The sequence below is a fragment of the Lissotriton helveticus genome, chromosome 8 (genome assembly GCF_964261635.1).
Source record: "Lissotriton helveticus chromosome 8, aLisHel1.1, whole genome shotgun sequence".
In the NCBI taxonomy this organism is placed as follows: Eukaryota; Metazoa; Chordata; class Amphibia; order Caudata; family Salamandridae; genus Lissotriton; species Lissotriton helveticus.
This window is the reverse complement of record NC_136069.1, coordinates 309,434,598-309,448,185: the sequence shown is the minus strand read 5'-3', so window position 1 is coordinate 309,448,185 and position 13,588 is coordinate 309,434,598. Positions and strand designations below refer to the sequence as shown.

Sequence of the window (13,588 nt, the reverse complement as noted above, 5' to 3'; positions counted from 1 at the left end):
GGCATGCCATGCTGCTTGAGCTCTGTTCCACTGCTTGAACCCAGGACTACCAGAGTGACCCTCAGGGCTATTTCGCTGTCCTCCTGATCAGGGTCTAGTGGTCGGAAAAGGCTCCAACTATCTTGAAACCGCACCTGGACCCAGCCTGAACAATTCTGACCCTCCAAGTGGTGTTGCTTCAGTCTCGGACCCTTGGGAATGGAGTTAAAGGTGCCCAATTAGCCAAAATCCGAAACTTGGGACTTATAACATTTTTGGCTATCTGAGAACCAAGAGGAGACTGGGACCTACCTGCTCGCCGATCCCCCCCAAGGTGCATTGCCAGTCGGCCTGACTTCGGGGCAGCTCCTACTATGTTTTTCTGTGAAGCAGCAAATTCTGTTCAGCGCCTCTTTGTAGAAGAGGTACCCACCATTGTGGAGCTCTCGTCAGTGACAGCCTGCAACTTTGTCCCGCTGGAGATTTTCAAGTTCCAAAAAAGAGACTTAGGGCCTGATTTAGATCTTGGCGGGACTCCCGTCGTCTCTCCATGGCGGCAGTTATAAATATTGCAAAGCTACCCCTATTGAGAGGTAGACCCCCTGGTGCACAGCGTAAACAAGACACACAGGTCTAATGATCTGAAGCAGAATTCACCAATGTTCAATCCATGTGATTTACTGTTTCATCAAAATTCAGTATATGTACATTGAATTCATGTATCCAACATCGTGATCCAAATCCAAAAGACGTTTGTCATCAACAGAAAGGAGATCAGCAATTTATAAATCCCAATGCATTTCGGGCCATACCAAAAAAGCCCTTCCTCAGGGGATCACTAGTGCAAGTTGAAGAAATGCAAACCCTGTGGCCGGATCACGATCTGTTGATGACAAACGTCTTTTGGATTTGGATCACGATGTTGGATACATGAATTCAATGTACATATACTGAATTTTGATGAAACAGTAAATCACATGGATTGAACATTGGTGAATTCTGCTTCAGATCATTAGACCTGTGTGTCTTGTTTACGCTGTGCACCAGGGGGTCTACCTCTCAATAGGGGTAGCTTTGCAATAGTCTTTAATCTCACGCTGACGGTCCAGACAGCGTCCACCTCTGGTTGCACGCTTCATCACTTAAACTTTATGGTATATCTGATTACTAATTGCTGTGCGAACACCCATCCTCCATACTTTGGCAGTTATAAATACTCAGTTGAGCTGGAGGAGTCCTGCCAGCCGTATTTTGACGTGGGCTGGTTGAACCACTGTCCGCACCAACAGACTGTTTACCGTCATGTAAGTGGTGCACCTCCTTTGACACAGCAGACTCCTCAGCTGGCTAAAAGTACTCAGTTGCTGCTAGAACTGCAGGTTTACGCTGAGTTTATTTAGATGTCCCTGTTGTTCTAGCAAAAGATTCCTGGAGGAGTGAGTCCCTGGAAGAGTGGAGACTGTAAAGTACTACTTATTAATGTGTCAATACACATATGTTGTGTGGTAGTTTTTAAAATATATTTAAGTGTGTGTTATAGCTCTTTCTTTACATATTGCATTTCACACAAACAATACACACACTGTTGAATGAACATCCACAGGCACCACAAGCACAACACCCACAACAACATGAAATATGTTTAAGTGTAAATACAGGTGTGTTCATTTTACCTTGATAAGTTGTAAAATGAACACTAATGCATTACACATAAGAAAATAATTGCATGTAAGACCAATGTCAAAATACACGAGGCTAAAGCAAATGTCAACACATGATTCATGTAAGGCAATTGTAAAAGAAGCTTATCTCAGATCCCAGCAACAACAGAGTTGAGCAGCATCGTGGTCAAGTAGTAACAGCAAAGGGAGGACCTGGACAATGGGGTTCAATATGGAAACAGAAGTTGAAAACATGAAAAAAGGCAAATTACTACCTCATTTCCTTTGATTCTGCTAACTCAAAGTAGGAGGTATCCCCGCAATAGCTTCCTCGACGAGAAGGGACATCATGATTGGCCCGGCGCTAATCTTGGCTGGACTCCCGCCGACAGCCACTTCTGCCTATGATGTCGTCAACATAAGAGACAAAATCTGGCAGAGTCGGTGGCACTCAGGGGGTCTTTTGTCCATGGACCCGCCAACATTAAAATAGAGTGGACTGACCGCCAAGTAGACGGGTGTTAAAAACGCCAAAAAAGTGACTGTGGGACCAGATTCGCCAAGATCTAAATCAAGCTCTAAGTATAAATGTAGAAATCTTCACCGCAAGTTCGTCCTGCAGCTTCCCGATGAAGACGCCTCCACGTCAGAAACCGCTTCCAGACTTGCCCTGCTGAACTTTACCTTCACATACATTTTTCTACTAAATTTGTTCGAAGTCCGAAGGTAAGCACAGTCCGGGCCCAATCCACTTCTTGTATCAGACCTGCACTCCATCGTAGCTGGCTATATTTTTTTACTTTGCCCGGGTCTTGTGTGACTCGATGCCTACGGTTGGCGCTTTAATCTTTTAGATGCTAGTTTTTACCTTAAACTTTAAAAATGTGTAACTACTGATTGGATTTTTGTTGTTTTGAAATGAAATGAAAAGACGATTTGTAAAGCGCGGTGGCTACCCTAAGGCGTCCCAGCTCTGCAAGAGGTCAGGGCTGAGACAGAGCCGCAGAAAGTTACTCAAGTTTGTTAAAAAGGCAGGTTTTCAGGAGTTTTTGGAAAGTCAGTAGGTTAGGCTCTGATCTGAGTGTGAGGGGGAGGGCGTTCCAAAGCTTGGCGAGATTGTAAGAGAGTGAGCAGCCTCCGCATCTGGCTTTCTTAAATCGGGGTATTGTGGTGAGGTAGGAGGATCCTGATCTGAGATGTGTATTAGGGTGGTAAGCGGTTATAAGGGGGCGGTTGATGACGGGACCTGTTCCCCAGTAAGACCGATGGGCGATGCACATAACCTTGAATTCAATCCTTGCCTTTACTGGGAGCCAGTGGAGGTCTATTAGTTTGGCATAACTGAGAGTCGCCGGGGATTTGGAGGAGGGTCCTGGCTGCGCAGTTTTGGATTATTTGTAGTTTGTTCAGGGTGGACTGGGGAGCCCCGAGATATAGGGCGTTCCCACAGTCCAAACGGGATAGGATTAGGCCTTGTACCATAATCCGTCTGGCATGAAAGGGAAGAAAAGGGAGGATTTTGCGAAGCAGTCTTAGGAGACCAAAACAGGTGGCGGATAGTTTGGCCGCCTGGTGATTGAAGTTGAGTGACTTGTCGAGCCATATGCCGAGGCTTTTGATAGATTCTTTGGGTGAAGGGGGAGGACCCAGACAGGGGGGCCAGATTGGATCTATGGTCCTGTCAATGGTGTTTCCAAGGAGCATAAGCTCAGTTTTTTCCCCGTTTAATTTTAGGCAGCAGGAAGTCATCCATGTGGTGACTGCTTCCAGACATTTGGATAGGCCATGGTGTGAGTTAAGGGGGGGGTCTAGAGCCAGCACTAGCTGGGTGTCGTCCGCGTAGGTGACAATTTTTACTCCGAAGGGGCGGACGACCTCAGCCAGTGGGCTCATGTAAACATTAAAAAGGGTGGGGCTTAGGGAGGAGCCCTGTGGCACCCCACAGTTCAGAGGTTTGCTGGGGGAGGTGTGTTCTTTTTCAAATACCTGGAAGGAGCGGTCAGAGGGAAAGGACCTGAGCCAGTTGATTGCCATTCCAGAGATACCCATCCCGCTGAGTCGGTGGAGAAAGATGTTGTGGTTTACAGTGTCGAAAGCGGCACTAAGGTCAAGGAGAATGATGGCTGTCGAGCCTCCATTGTCCAAGATCTTTCGCGTCTCCTCCGTCTCTGCAACCAGGGCCGTTTCGGTCCCATGGAGGGGACGAAAGCCCGTCTGGGATGGATCTAGTCTAATGTTTGACTCCAGGAAGTTTGTCAATACTGTGTTGACATGTTTTTCTAGGAGTTTACTGAGCCAGGGTAGTAGGGAGATGGGTCGGTAGTTGGAGGGGTTGTTCTGATCTAGGTTTGAATTTTTTAGGAGGGCTTTGACCATGGCTTGCTTCCAAGGGGGTGGGACGGTGCCAGTGTAGAGGGAGGTGTTGAGTAGGTCCAGAATGGTGGGTGAGATATGATGGGAGATTGGGAGAAGGATGCGCGGGGGTGCAGGGTCTTTTGGTGAGCCCGATTTCACCTGATGCATAATTGCCTCCAAGTTGGCGAGGTCGAGAGGAGGAAAGTGCTCCAGTGTAACTGGGAGGGGTGGCGCAGGTTCTGGTGAGTTGCTGGTCAGAGGGGAGTGGTGGGAGAAAGAGGTGTTGATTGTCTCGATTCTGCGGAGAAAGAACTCAGCTAGGTTGTCGCAGTGGGCATTAACATCGCCGTATTCCTTGGGTGCCTCAGGTAGTTGAAGGAGGGATTTCGCAATGCGGTACATTTCCTTGGGTTTAGAGGCTGCCTTGGCAATTTTTTCCGCAAAATAGGTTGCCTGTGCTAGTTTAATGCAGGCTTTGTAGGTTTTGATTGCCGTTCTATCGGCAGATTTTTTTGTGGGTGATGGCGCCAGTCCAGGCGCCATTTCCTCTCCAGTTTTTTACAGTTACGTTTTGATTCCCGTAGATCGGTGGTGTACCACGGCGCAGTTGTGTTGCAGCGTTTGGGATTGATGTTTTTGAGGGGGAGCACCAGATCGAGAGAGTTAGTGATCCAGGTGTTATAGTTCTCATTCCCTTCGACGGGGTTGGAGGTGTTGGGCGGTTTAGTGGATTCAAACCTCTCCAGCCATTTTGGTAGGGGGAGTTTTGACCAGTTTCGGGATTTTTGGACTGTTATGGGTTTAGGTGGGTGAGGGTTGGGGGCGATCCATATGAGAGGGACAAGAAAGTGGTCTGTCCAGGGGAGGGGAGAGGGCTTTCCAATTTGTAGGTCCGGGCAGTTGCTGAAAATAGGGTCAAGGAGGTGGCCCATTTGATGGGTGGGTACGACTACTCGTTGTGAGAGTTCGAGGGTAGATAGACTGAAGGTTATCTCTCTGGTGTTAGGGTTGTTTGGGTCATCGACATGGACATTAAGATCTCCTAAGAGAGTGAAGTTTGCAGGACTGTAAGCAAGATTTGCTATGATGGGTGCGAGGACATGAAGGAATTGTCCCTGTGGTCCGGGAGGGCGGTATATAAGTATTCCCGAAAAGGGATTTGTCGGATTAAGTTTTATCGTGTAAGGTAGACTTTCACAGTCTGGGACGGGGGTGGGAGAGCTGCATATTTCGTAACATATTTTGTGGATTATTGCCAGGCCACCCCCCCTTCCTGTTTTACAGTCGTTGCGCAGTATTTGGTATCCTTCAGGGAGGGTTTGGACATGGTCAGGTTCTGACTGTTTGTGCAGCCATGTCTCTGTGAGGAATAGGATGTCAGGTTTTAATTCCTCAATTAGTATTGAGATTTCAAGGGTGTGCTTAGGGAGGGACCTGCAGTTAAGGAGGTACATAGAGTATTGACATGTTTGAATTAGTGGTGCGGGTAGAAATAGAAACTCACACTGACTGCAGGTAGCATGTTGCTCTGCTGGGTCCCAAGATGCGTTTTTGGTGTCCAATAATGTATTGAAATGTACTCTATGTTTCTAAAATGGTGTGAGATTTTTCTTGTATTGAGTTTTCACTTCATTACTGTTTGTGTGTTGCATAATTATTTTACACATTGCCGCGACTGCTTTGTGCCAAGATATCAGAGGGTTAAGCACAGGTTAATATAGTGTCTTTAGTGGTTCACCCTGACAGGGATTGTGGATGTTGCTTGAGCAAGGTTTCCACCTCGCTCAACGAACAACCCAATTTCTCTCACATACAAATACAATAAATGAGTATCCCAAAAGGGATATCACTGCTCTATGTTGCCAGTCTAAAATGTATATCGAAGTGTTTTGTCTCAGATGCGCATTGACCTACATTTTGCATTCCAAAAACAGTTACAACTCGGCTTTTACTGCACTATCAAGAAGGCACTCTAGTGGGATACCCTGAATTGAACAAATAATATAACATAACCAAAAAGGTTGCATTGGTGTGACAGTAGGAGGTATGCACATTTTTTGCTCAATCATCTAAAATAAAACTTTTCATATACAGATGAGAACTATATTATCAATCTCTTGCAGAATAATGCAATGGTGGAAGACTTTGCAAAACGTACCCCAAAGGTAGTGCCAACAGGCCGAGCAGCTGCTGTGCCAGGGACTTTACCTGTAATCTTAAGGAAAAATTGTTATTAGCTATTTTTTTTAACTGTAATTTGCATCACAAATAGCTAGTTAAAGTGTATCACTAAACTACATCAAAATTTAGAGACAGGTGAAAACGCTTGATTTTGAGAATTTCATACAATTCTATGAAACACGTTACATGTTATTAATCTTATGACAATCAGCATTTTATTTTTTCATTAACGCCCTGGAAAAGTTCAGAAACATATGTTTTGCTGGACAAAAAAACTCCAAATGTACTTTTTGTAGCATTTTGTTACTTCACAAAATTACAAAATTAATAATTCACCCAATTACATTGGTGGAACTATAATTTTATGAAACCCTAATGAAAACTACAAATATTTGCACAAATGCTAGGCCTACTGATAATGTTCCAGAGACAGTGAATGTCAACCACATTCAGAAGACAGTTGCATCTGCTTCTCTCATCAAGGCCACTATAAATAAGGAAATAAGATGGACTCCTTCCTGTAGCCATTGTGTTACTTAATGGTTCTGTGTACCACTTGGAGGCAACAGGTGTTTCTTTGAAGAGCAAATAAATGGAAGAAAAAGTTAAGCAGCATACAAATCATCCAGACAGACAAGATAATCCAAGATAGACAAAAGGAGAGGAACCTGGCACTCATAAACAATGACCCAGATCCAATTGGAACAGGATTCCAGGAGATGATACTGAGAGAATTCCCTTGAGACTATCAAACTCCCACGGGCAGGAAAAAACAAAATGGAACAAAGGTAACCAGGAGGGAGAAACTCGCTGCCACAGTTACTGTAGCGTTTGCGACACCAGGTGCTGATCATTCTAGCAGCTTACACAGGGGTAAAAAACACAGTCAAAGAAGAATAAGCAGGAAATTACATAAAGAAAGCTACTCTGCCACAACAGACTGGAAAAATAAACTGTTGCAACACTGGTGTGGAAGCCATGTATAAAATAGGCAAAACAAATTGTGTCACTTCCTGTACCTGAAGAATAGATAACACTAAAATGAGCAACCTAGTACTGAGTCTATGGATCTGAAGAAGTTTCAGAAATGGTATTAGATGAAGGATGGGAGGCAAGTGATAAATTAGAGAGCACTGAGATAGAGTTAGAGTTAAGAGCATCAGTCTCCTTCCATTTAGCTTCCAAAGATAAATGGGACAAACATGAGGGTTCCCGTTTGTTAAAGACCAAACTTGCACTGTGGTGTCCTGCTCCATATAGCTCAAGAGGAAGAAAGGCTAACACCCATCTCCTACAGGAAGGAGTGGCTGAGTGTTAGAAAACATGTTTTCTAAAGGTCCAGGGAGAATCAACAGACGTACTGAGACAGCAGCAGTTTAACAGCGAATGGAAGTCAGACTCAAAGCTTCAGACGCCATGCCTACACTGCTGTGCATTTGTAAATGTTATACTTAGTTTGCATATTATATCACCAAATAGGCTACTGTTCTTGTTCCTAACTGGTATCTTAGTTGTACACATTTTAGAATAGCTATCATCAGCTTCTTTGAACTATTAGACCAATAACTCATATCAAGTTTACACCTGTAAATAACTATTTCCAGAACTGGTAAACAAATACACCTGTAGATACGTTTTCATATTGCAGGTTTATTGTTTAGTGTTTAGAGGTGATATGTTAAGTTACTAGTGCTATACAACTGTTGTCAATCGGTGTTGTATCTCTAAACATCCTGGACATACATTCTATCTAATATGCCAAGTGTTTCATAAAGGCAAATTAATTTCTTATACGGAGCATTTCAGCAAATCTAGGGTTTGTTTAAAAGTCAATATACAGCAAGAGATCTTACATAGATTGCCTTTCTGCTGCTGACATCAGACATCTTGTCACACCACCTACATACAAAAGCAAATACCTTGGACCACCCTTGATCATCGCTAGAACTGCCAATAAACTTGACTGTCAACATGCCTATTGTCCTTGACCTACTACACTCCATAACCTGCCAATGAGGACAGACAAACCCAGTCAACCAACAGTTCTTCCCCTTCACAGGGACATCTGGCCGTGTCACAGAAAATATCAATGCCCCCTAACTACTCTCTTTAGATTACTTTGGACAGTGCTGCCTTACTCAACGACCATTCATCAAATTACAAACTTTGACCAAACTGAAACCAAGACCACGGTGAAACCCTTTCATACAATCAAGAGGTTCTAATACTAAAGAGCTTACAACAGAATGACTTCCGTCACAAGGCAAAAAAATAAGTGGCAACAAAAACTACATTAAAAAATAAAAGCTTTAAAATGGCGAAAGGCACTTGTCACCTGCATGGGTGCAGAAATAGCACTCTTCCAAGCATAGGGTTGCCCCCAAAAGCATAGCAAAATGTGGTCACAATGGGTTACCTACAGAGGCATGGATCTTACTCCTCTTCCCTCGCAAACCCCTTAAACAGCAGTTTCCACAAGATGCTAATGGCCATATTATATGATACTGTGTTTTCCCTTTTTCAACTTGTATCTGTATCTAAAAATGCTCGCCAGTGTGGGTGGGGTCGGACAGTCTGCATTAAGGTTTGGTTTTCACTTTTGTTGTGTATACAAAATATACCCAATGATATTTCCATTTTTGGTAATATGTCATTATCCTGTATGAAAATGGTTTATGTCGGGCGATTGCCTGTGGGGTACTTTAAAAACTCAATAAACTATGTTTTTTAAAAAGCTTGAAAAGCCTCTTGACAACTTGCTGGAAGCTTATCACAGAGGCCAGAGCACTGTACTATAATAGCACCACTTCCAATATAATCCAAGTGCTTAGCAACACTGTTAAGCTTTTTCCCTATTCCCTAAACAAAAACACTACATGGAAAAGGTTTGCTGCATTCACACACAAAAAAGAAAAATCAACAAAATGAAAAAAAACTATTTTGTCACAGAGGCCCTAGCTATCTAGCGCCTCACACAACAGCCATCTTCTCTACACTCTTCAAGTGGTTAGACTAGTCATTTCTCCATATGGAAAATGTGATTCTGGAACTACAGTCTCACGCAACTACTAATCCTCGGACTAAACATATAAAAGGCAGTTGCGACACAACCTGATGAGAAGGCCAGCACCCAGCTTCAGGACTATCAATAAGGCTAGAGGCCTTAGTGCAGTGTGGAGACTGCAACAATCCAGGTGTTGGGCAGTACATTCCATTTCTCCAACAAATGCAGCCACTGCCTCCTTGTCCTGTTCCAGCTCTTATCTTTTCATATGGATGACCACCAGGCCTTTCTTAACACCCTCTTCTCCAGAATGGATACTGACAGCAGTATGCTGCCACCATTACCTTATACTTGAAATACAGATTTGGGCACACTCCTCAAGTTTGAATCAGATTTCTTTTTCTGCTATAAGGAAAAACGAGGAGTACTGCCTTTTTCGCTTTCATTTGGTGATAAAGGCTTTACAAATTCTCTGAACCTCCATTATTATTTCTGCCAATACATGAGGTTTTGAAAGTTGATTGGTCGTACACATGTCGAGAGCAAGATCTGGGACCTCTGGTTCCATGGATATCGGGTTATGACCACTGTAAGGTCTGATTGATAAGTCCCTTATATGTGAATAAGACAAGATGGCACAGAATGTATCTATCACTTGGACCACGCATTTATGTCTGTAGCATGGGGAGTGGCGGTGCCCACTCAGCTTTTTTGTCTGGCTGGTAATTGTGTTCACTGCCTTGGGTGCTGCTTACCTGTTTTGGGGGCTGTCAGAAGGCTAGGTTCCTTCCTGTTGGGTTGGGAGGTTTGCAACTCTCTTCTTGGCCTGGCAACCCCCTGCGTGGAGCATGGGGAGCACAGACAGCACGAAGCTCCTCCTACGAGGCAGTTTCTGTCTTTGCAAGGTAGCTTTGTGTTAGGCAGCACTGAAGGAAGCCTGCCTTTTCAAACGTTTGCTAGAACTGTCCAGAAGCAGGAAATCCAGCACATGAATTACAACCTTCCAATTCATTCTATCCAAGATGGAGACTTCCGTTTCAATTAATTCAATTTAAGCCCAATCCAAGTTTGCCACCTGTATTCTGTTGCTCTTCTATTAGGAAAGGATGTCCAATGGTTCTAAGGGATTTTTGCTGTGTCGCAACGTTATCAAGTACTTTTGGCAGGTTCTATGCCCTCCTTTACTCTATCCTTGTCCTTATTTTCCCCTTTGGTGAGTTCCTTTGTTCCAGTACATTCTACTCTGCATTGCCTGTGTGCTGCTCTCTTCTTCATCTCATAGGTGGCACTGCATCACAAATGGTTCTGGCTTTTATTCCATGCTACACATTGATAGACATACTGATGCGGAGGGTGGGTGGAAGTCATGTGGAGTCTTATGGTTGCACTGTTGAGATAAAGGAAATGGAAACACATGTTAGCCACGCCAATTGGGTATTTGCTCGTTCGAAGCACGGCTCTGCTGCCTTGCTGCCAAGGTGAATACGACCCTGGCAGTGAACTCTGCCCATCTTTAGACCCCAGGCCTCAGCTTTGGCTCTTTCTCTCGCCTCAGTTCCAGCCCATGCAGTTCTCGCTCACTCCCACCGACACCGCTGGCCTTGCGGTCATTCAATCTGGAGCGGGGGAGTGAGGCGTGAGCAGGGAGGGTGAGGCACAGTCATTCAATCTGGAGCGGGGGAGTGAGACGTGAGCGGGGAGGGGGAGGCGCGGTCATTCAATCTGGAGCGGGGGAGTGAGGTGTGTGCTTTTAGCAGGCCGGCAGCGTAGTCATGGGACTGGTCCTTGGAGGTTGCCTGAAGGCCGACGACCATTTAGGACCATCTGGGACTGGCACTGTAAGGAAGAAGGTGGGAGCCTCGAGGGGGCCCCCGGCGGCAAGTAGGGTTGAAGCAGGGGAGAGTCGACTGTTTGGCTTTCCAAAGGCACCTAGAGGCCCTTTGAAGGCGCTTGTGCTTAAACCCGTAATCATTTCCATTGATTGGGCATGAGGTGTGAGAGGAGAGCTTAGTGCACCCCACAAGGGTTGAGCCGGCAGAATGCAGAGGGGGCCAGGCTAGGTCTGTGGTGCAGCTTTTGCCTTGCTGCGTGGTCCCCATCACCTGTACTCAGCTTTGATTCTGGCCCAGTACAGAGGGCCTGCTACAGTGATAGCGAAGTTTTAAATTTGCACTTTAAAAACCTACCTGTTCACCTTGTTTGCACTGATCAACCTACACAAGACATTAAGATATACCGGGCGGTGCAGGACAGTAGTGGGCATTGCCTTCTATATTGTGCATGTGGTTAATTATGAAATAGCCGATTCAAGGCCAATGAAAGGCCATTGTGCGGCATTGATCTCAGTAAGACATTTACATGGCTGTTGCCTGGTCGGAGCCGGCTTACTGAGAGGCTCTGCCTACAAGGCTACAGGTTACAAGTCCTCAGACAACGCTGAGGCAGTTGGCATTAGACCGGTGCAGCTTGCTCCTATGGGGTGACCAGAACCTGTGTATAGTCTGCTCTGCCCTGTTCCTGGCCTTAACAGGGAGAACTCTGTAAACTATTTAGTGTAGCACTGCTGTGCAAAATCTACCCTAGGGCGGCGGTGTGCCCCAATTCAATCTTAATGCAACTAGAATTTTCTACCCCTAATTTTGACTTTTCTCAATTATGATGCGCTCAAGGAGAACTCAGGGCCATCATACGGCCAACAAGAAAGGAGGTGGCAGAAAGGCAGCTAAGCAGCTCGGGAAAGAAAGATATGTCCACTTCAACTGAGGCTTTGCCTGGTGATACTTTGAGGCAATCTGGGCTCTCATCTGTTCCCTGTCTGCCTCCATATCTCTCTGTCACATCCACCCAAATGCTCTAAGATTACATACTGTCTAAACACATATAATTCCAGCACCAATAGTGGGGTTATGAGTCTCGTGCAGCGTGCTTCTTGTTCTTCAACTGGCGATCGCCTTGCATCCATAAGTGACCAACGAGGTGTCGACCCTCCCGGTACTTCTAGTAATTCTGGGACACATCGCACAGTATTAACTATTCCTTTTCGGGCTCATGTTTTGGATGTAGATAACCAGCAGAGCAATTTATCATTCTTGGAGACATCATTCGATCATTCAACTTTCCTTTTATTGGATACAGATTCAGCAAATGCGGGAGAAGCCAAAGGAAGCAAACTATCAAATGCCATGATTAGACTGGTATATCAGATGACTAGCCCAATCTTGCAAATCCCATGTGCTCAACTAACGGACTGGAACAATACCACTGAAAATGTTACATGGCATTTGGTCCCTCTACCCCCCTTAGCCCAATTAAGCTTAACTTACAGTCTGCAAACCCTCTGACTACTAGCCCAGCCAAGGGAGCATCCAGTCATATTCCTGCAGATGAGGAACTTGGGACTTATGAATTTGGTTCTTCATGTTACTCGGACCTTATGTATTTATGGGAAGAATGTAACCCACAACATAAACTTTTCAGTAGCCAGTCAGAAGGAAAAGCCCTGCATAACTCAGGTGCCAGAATTTGGAATGCCTTACTCAACAATTTCGAGACTGTCTCAGCATCTCCATCTTATCACTCTAACAAACTTGAAAAGCAAGTGGATATTTTAAATGCTCTAGCAACCCACATTGTGGGAATTGATGCAAACCCTGCAGCTTCAAACAATTTGATTACATGACTCCAGTCAGATCACTACTGCCATTGCCCCAGTACAATCAATTCCCTAGCCAGGATACCCCAAATGTTGGACATTATCCTTGATCGAAATTCAACACCTGACTAACAGACTGGTACCATCCCAATCCAACGATATATGAAGGAACCAAGATGGGCTTCTTTTTTATTTAAAAGCACTTCTGAATTCCACGGCTCGCAGGTTTACCCTGCCCTGTTATTAGACCTGATATCCTTGAGGCATCTAAGGGACCAACACTTGTGCAATTTGTTACTTCAGAATCCGGACTGTCAGGCATTAAAAGTGTCAATGACGGCGTCACTGGAGCCCTTTCTCCCAACTCACATAATGACATTACCAGGGACACCATTCATGGGGCCGTGTCTGCAAGTCAGCAGACTGCTGTTGTAAAACCACCCACAAAAAGGGAGCGCTAAGTCTTCAGAAAGCAAGACATAAGCGAATGGCCATTAGCATTCTGCACTCTTGTGCAAATCCTGTGCAGTTGGCCTCTCCAGCTAATGAGGTCCCAGCATGCAAGCCAGCCATTATATCGTTTCATGGCAAACTGCCCTTCAAGGCAATACAAACATATTCATTGTTTCAATGCAATCCAGCACCAAAGATTGATCAAAAAGTGGACACTACCAGGCGTGGTAAATCTTTAATTTTAGACAACAAACTTACAGCCATGGTTTTGGCTGCTACATTGCTTATTTCAAATCCATCAAC

The 13,588-nt window shown here is 44.9% G+C and overlaps 1 protein-coding gene across 2 annotated transcripts in view; it reads right to left on the bottom strand.

The window, feature by feature from the left end:
* Positions 1-13,588, bottom strand: part of IFT88 (intraflagellar transport 88) — a 473,307-nt gene that overhangs the window by 386,781 nt on the left and 72,938 nt on the right. For both annotated transcript variants that reach the window (XM_078657075.1, XM_078657076.1), the window contains exon 4: positions 6,154-6,210. In XM_078657075.1, coding sequence (XP_078513201.1) covers positions 6,154-6,210 — 57 coding nt within the window. The remainder of the gene's footprint in view (positions 1-6,153; positions 6,211-13,588) is intronic.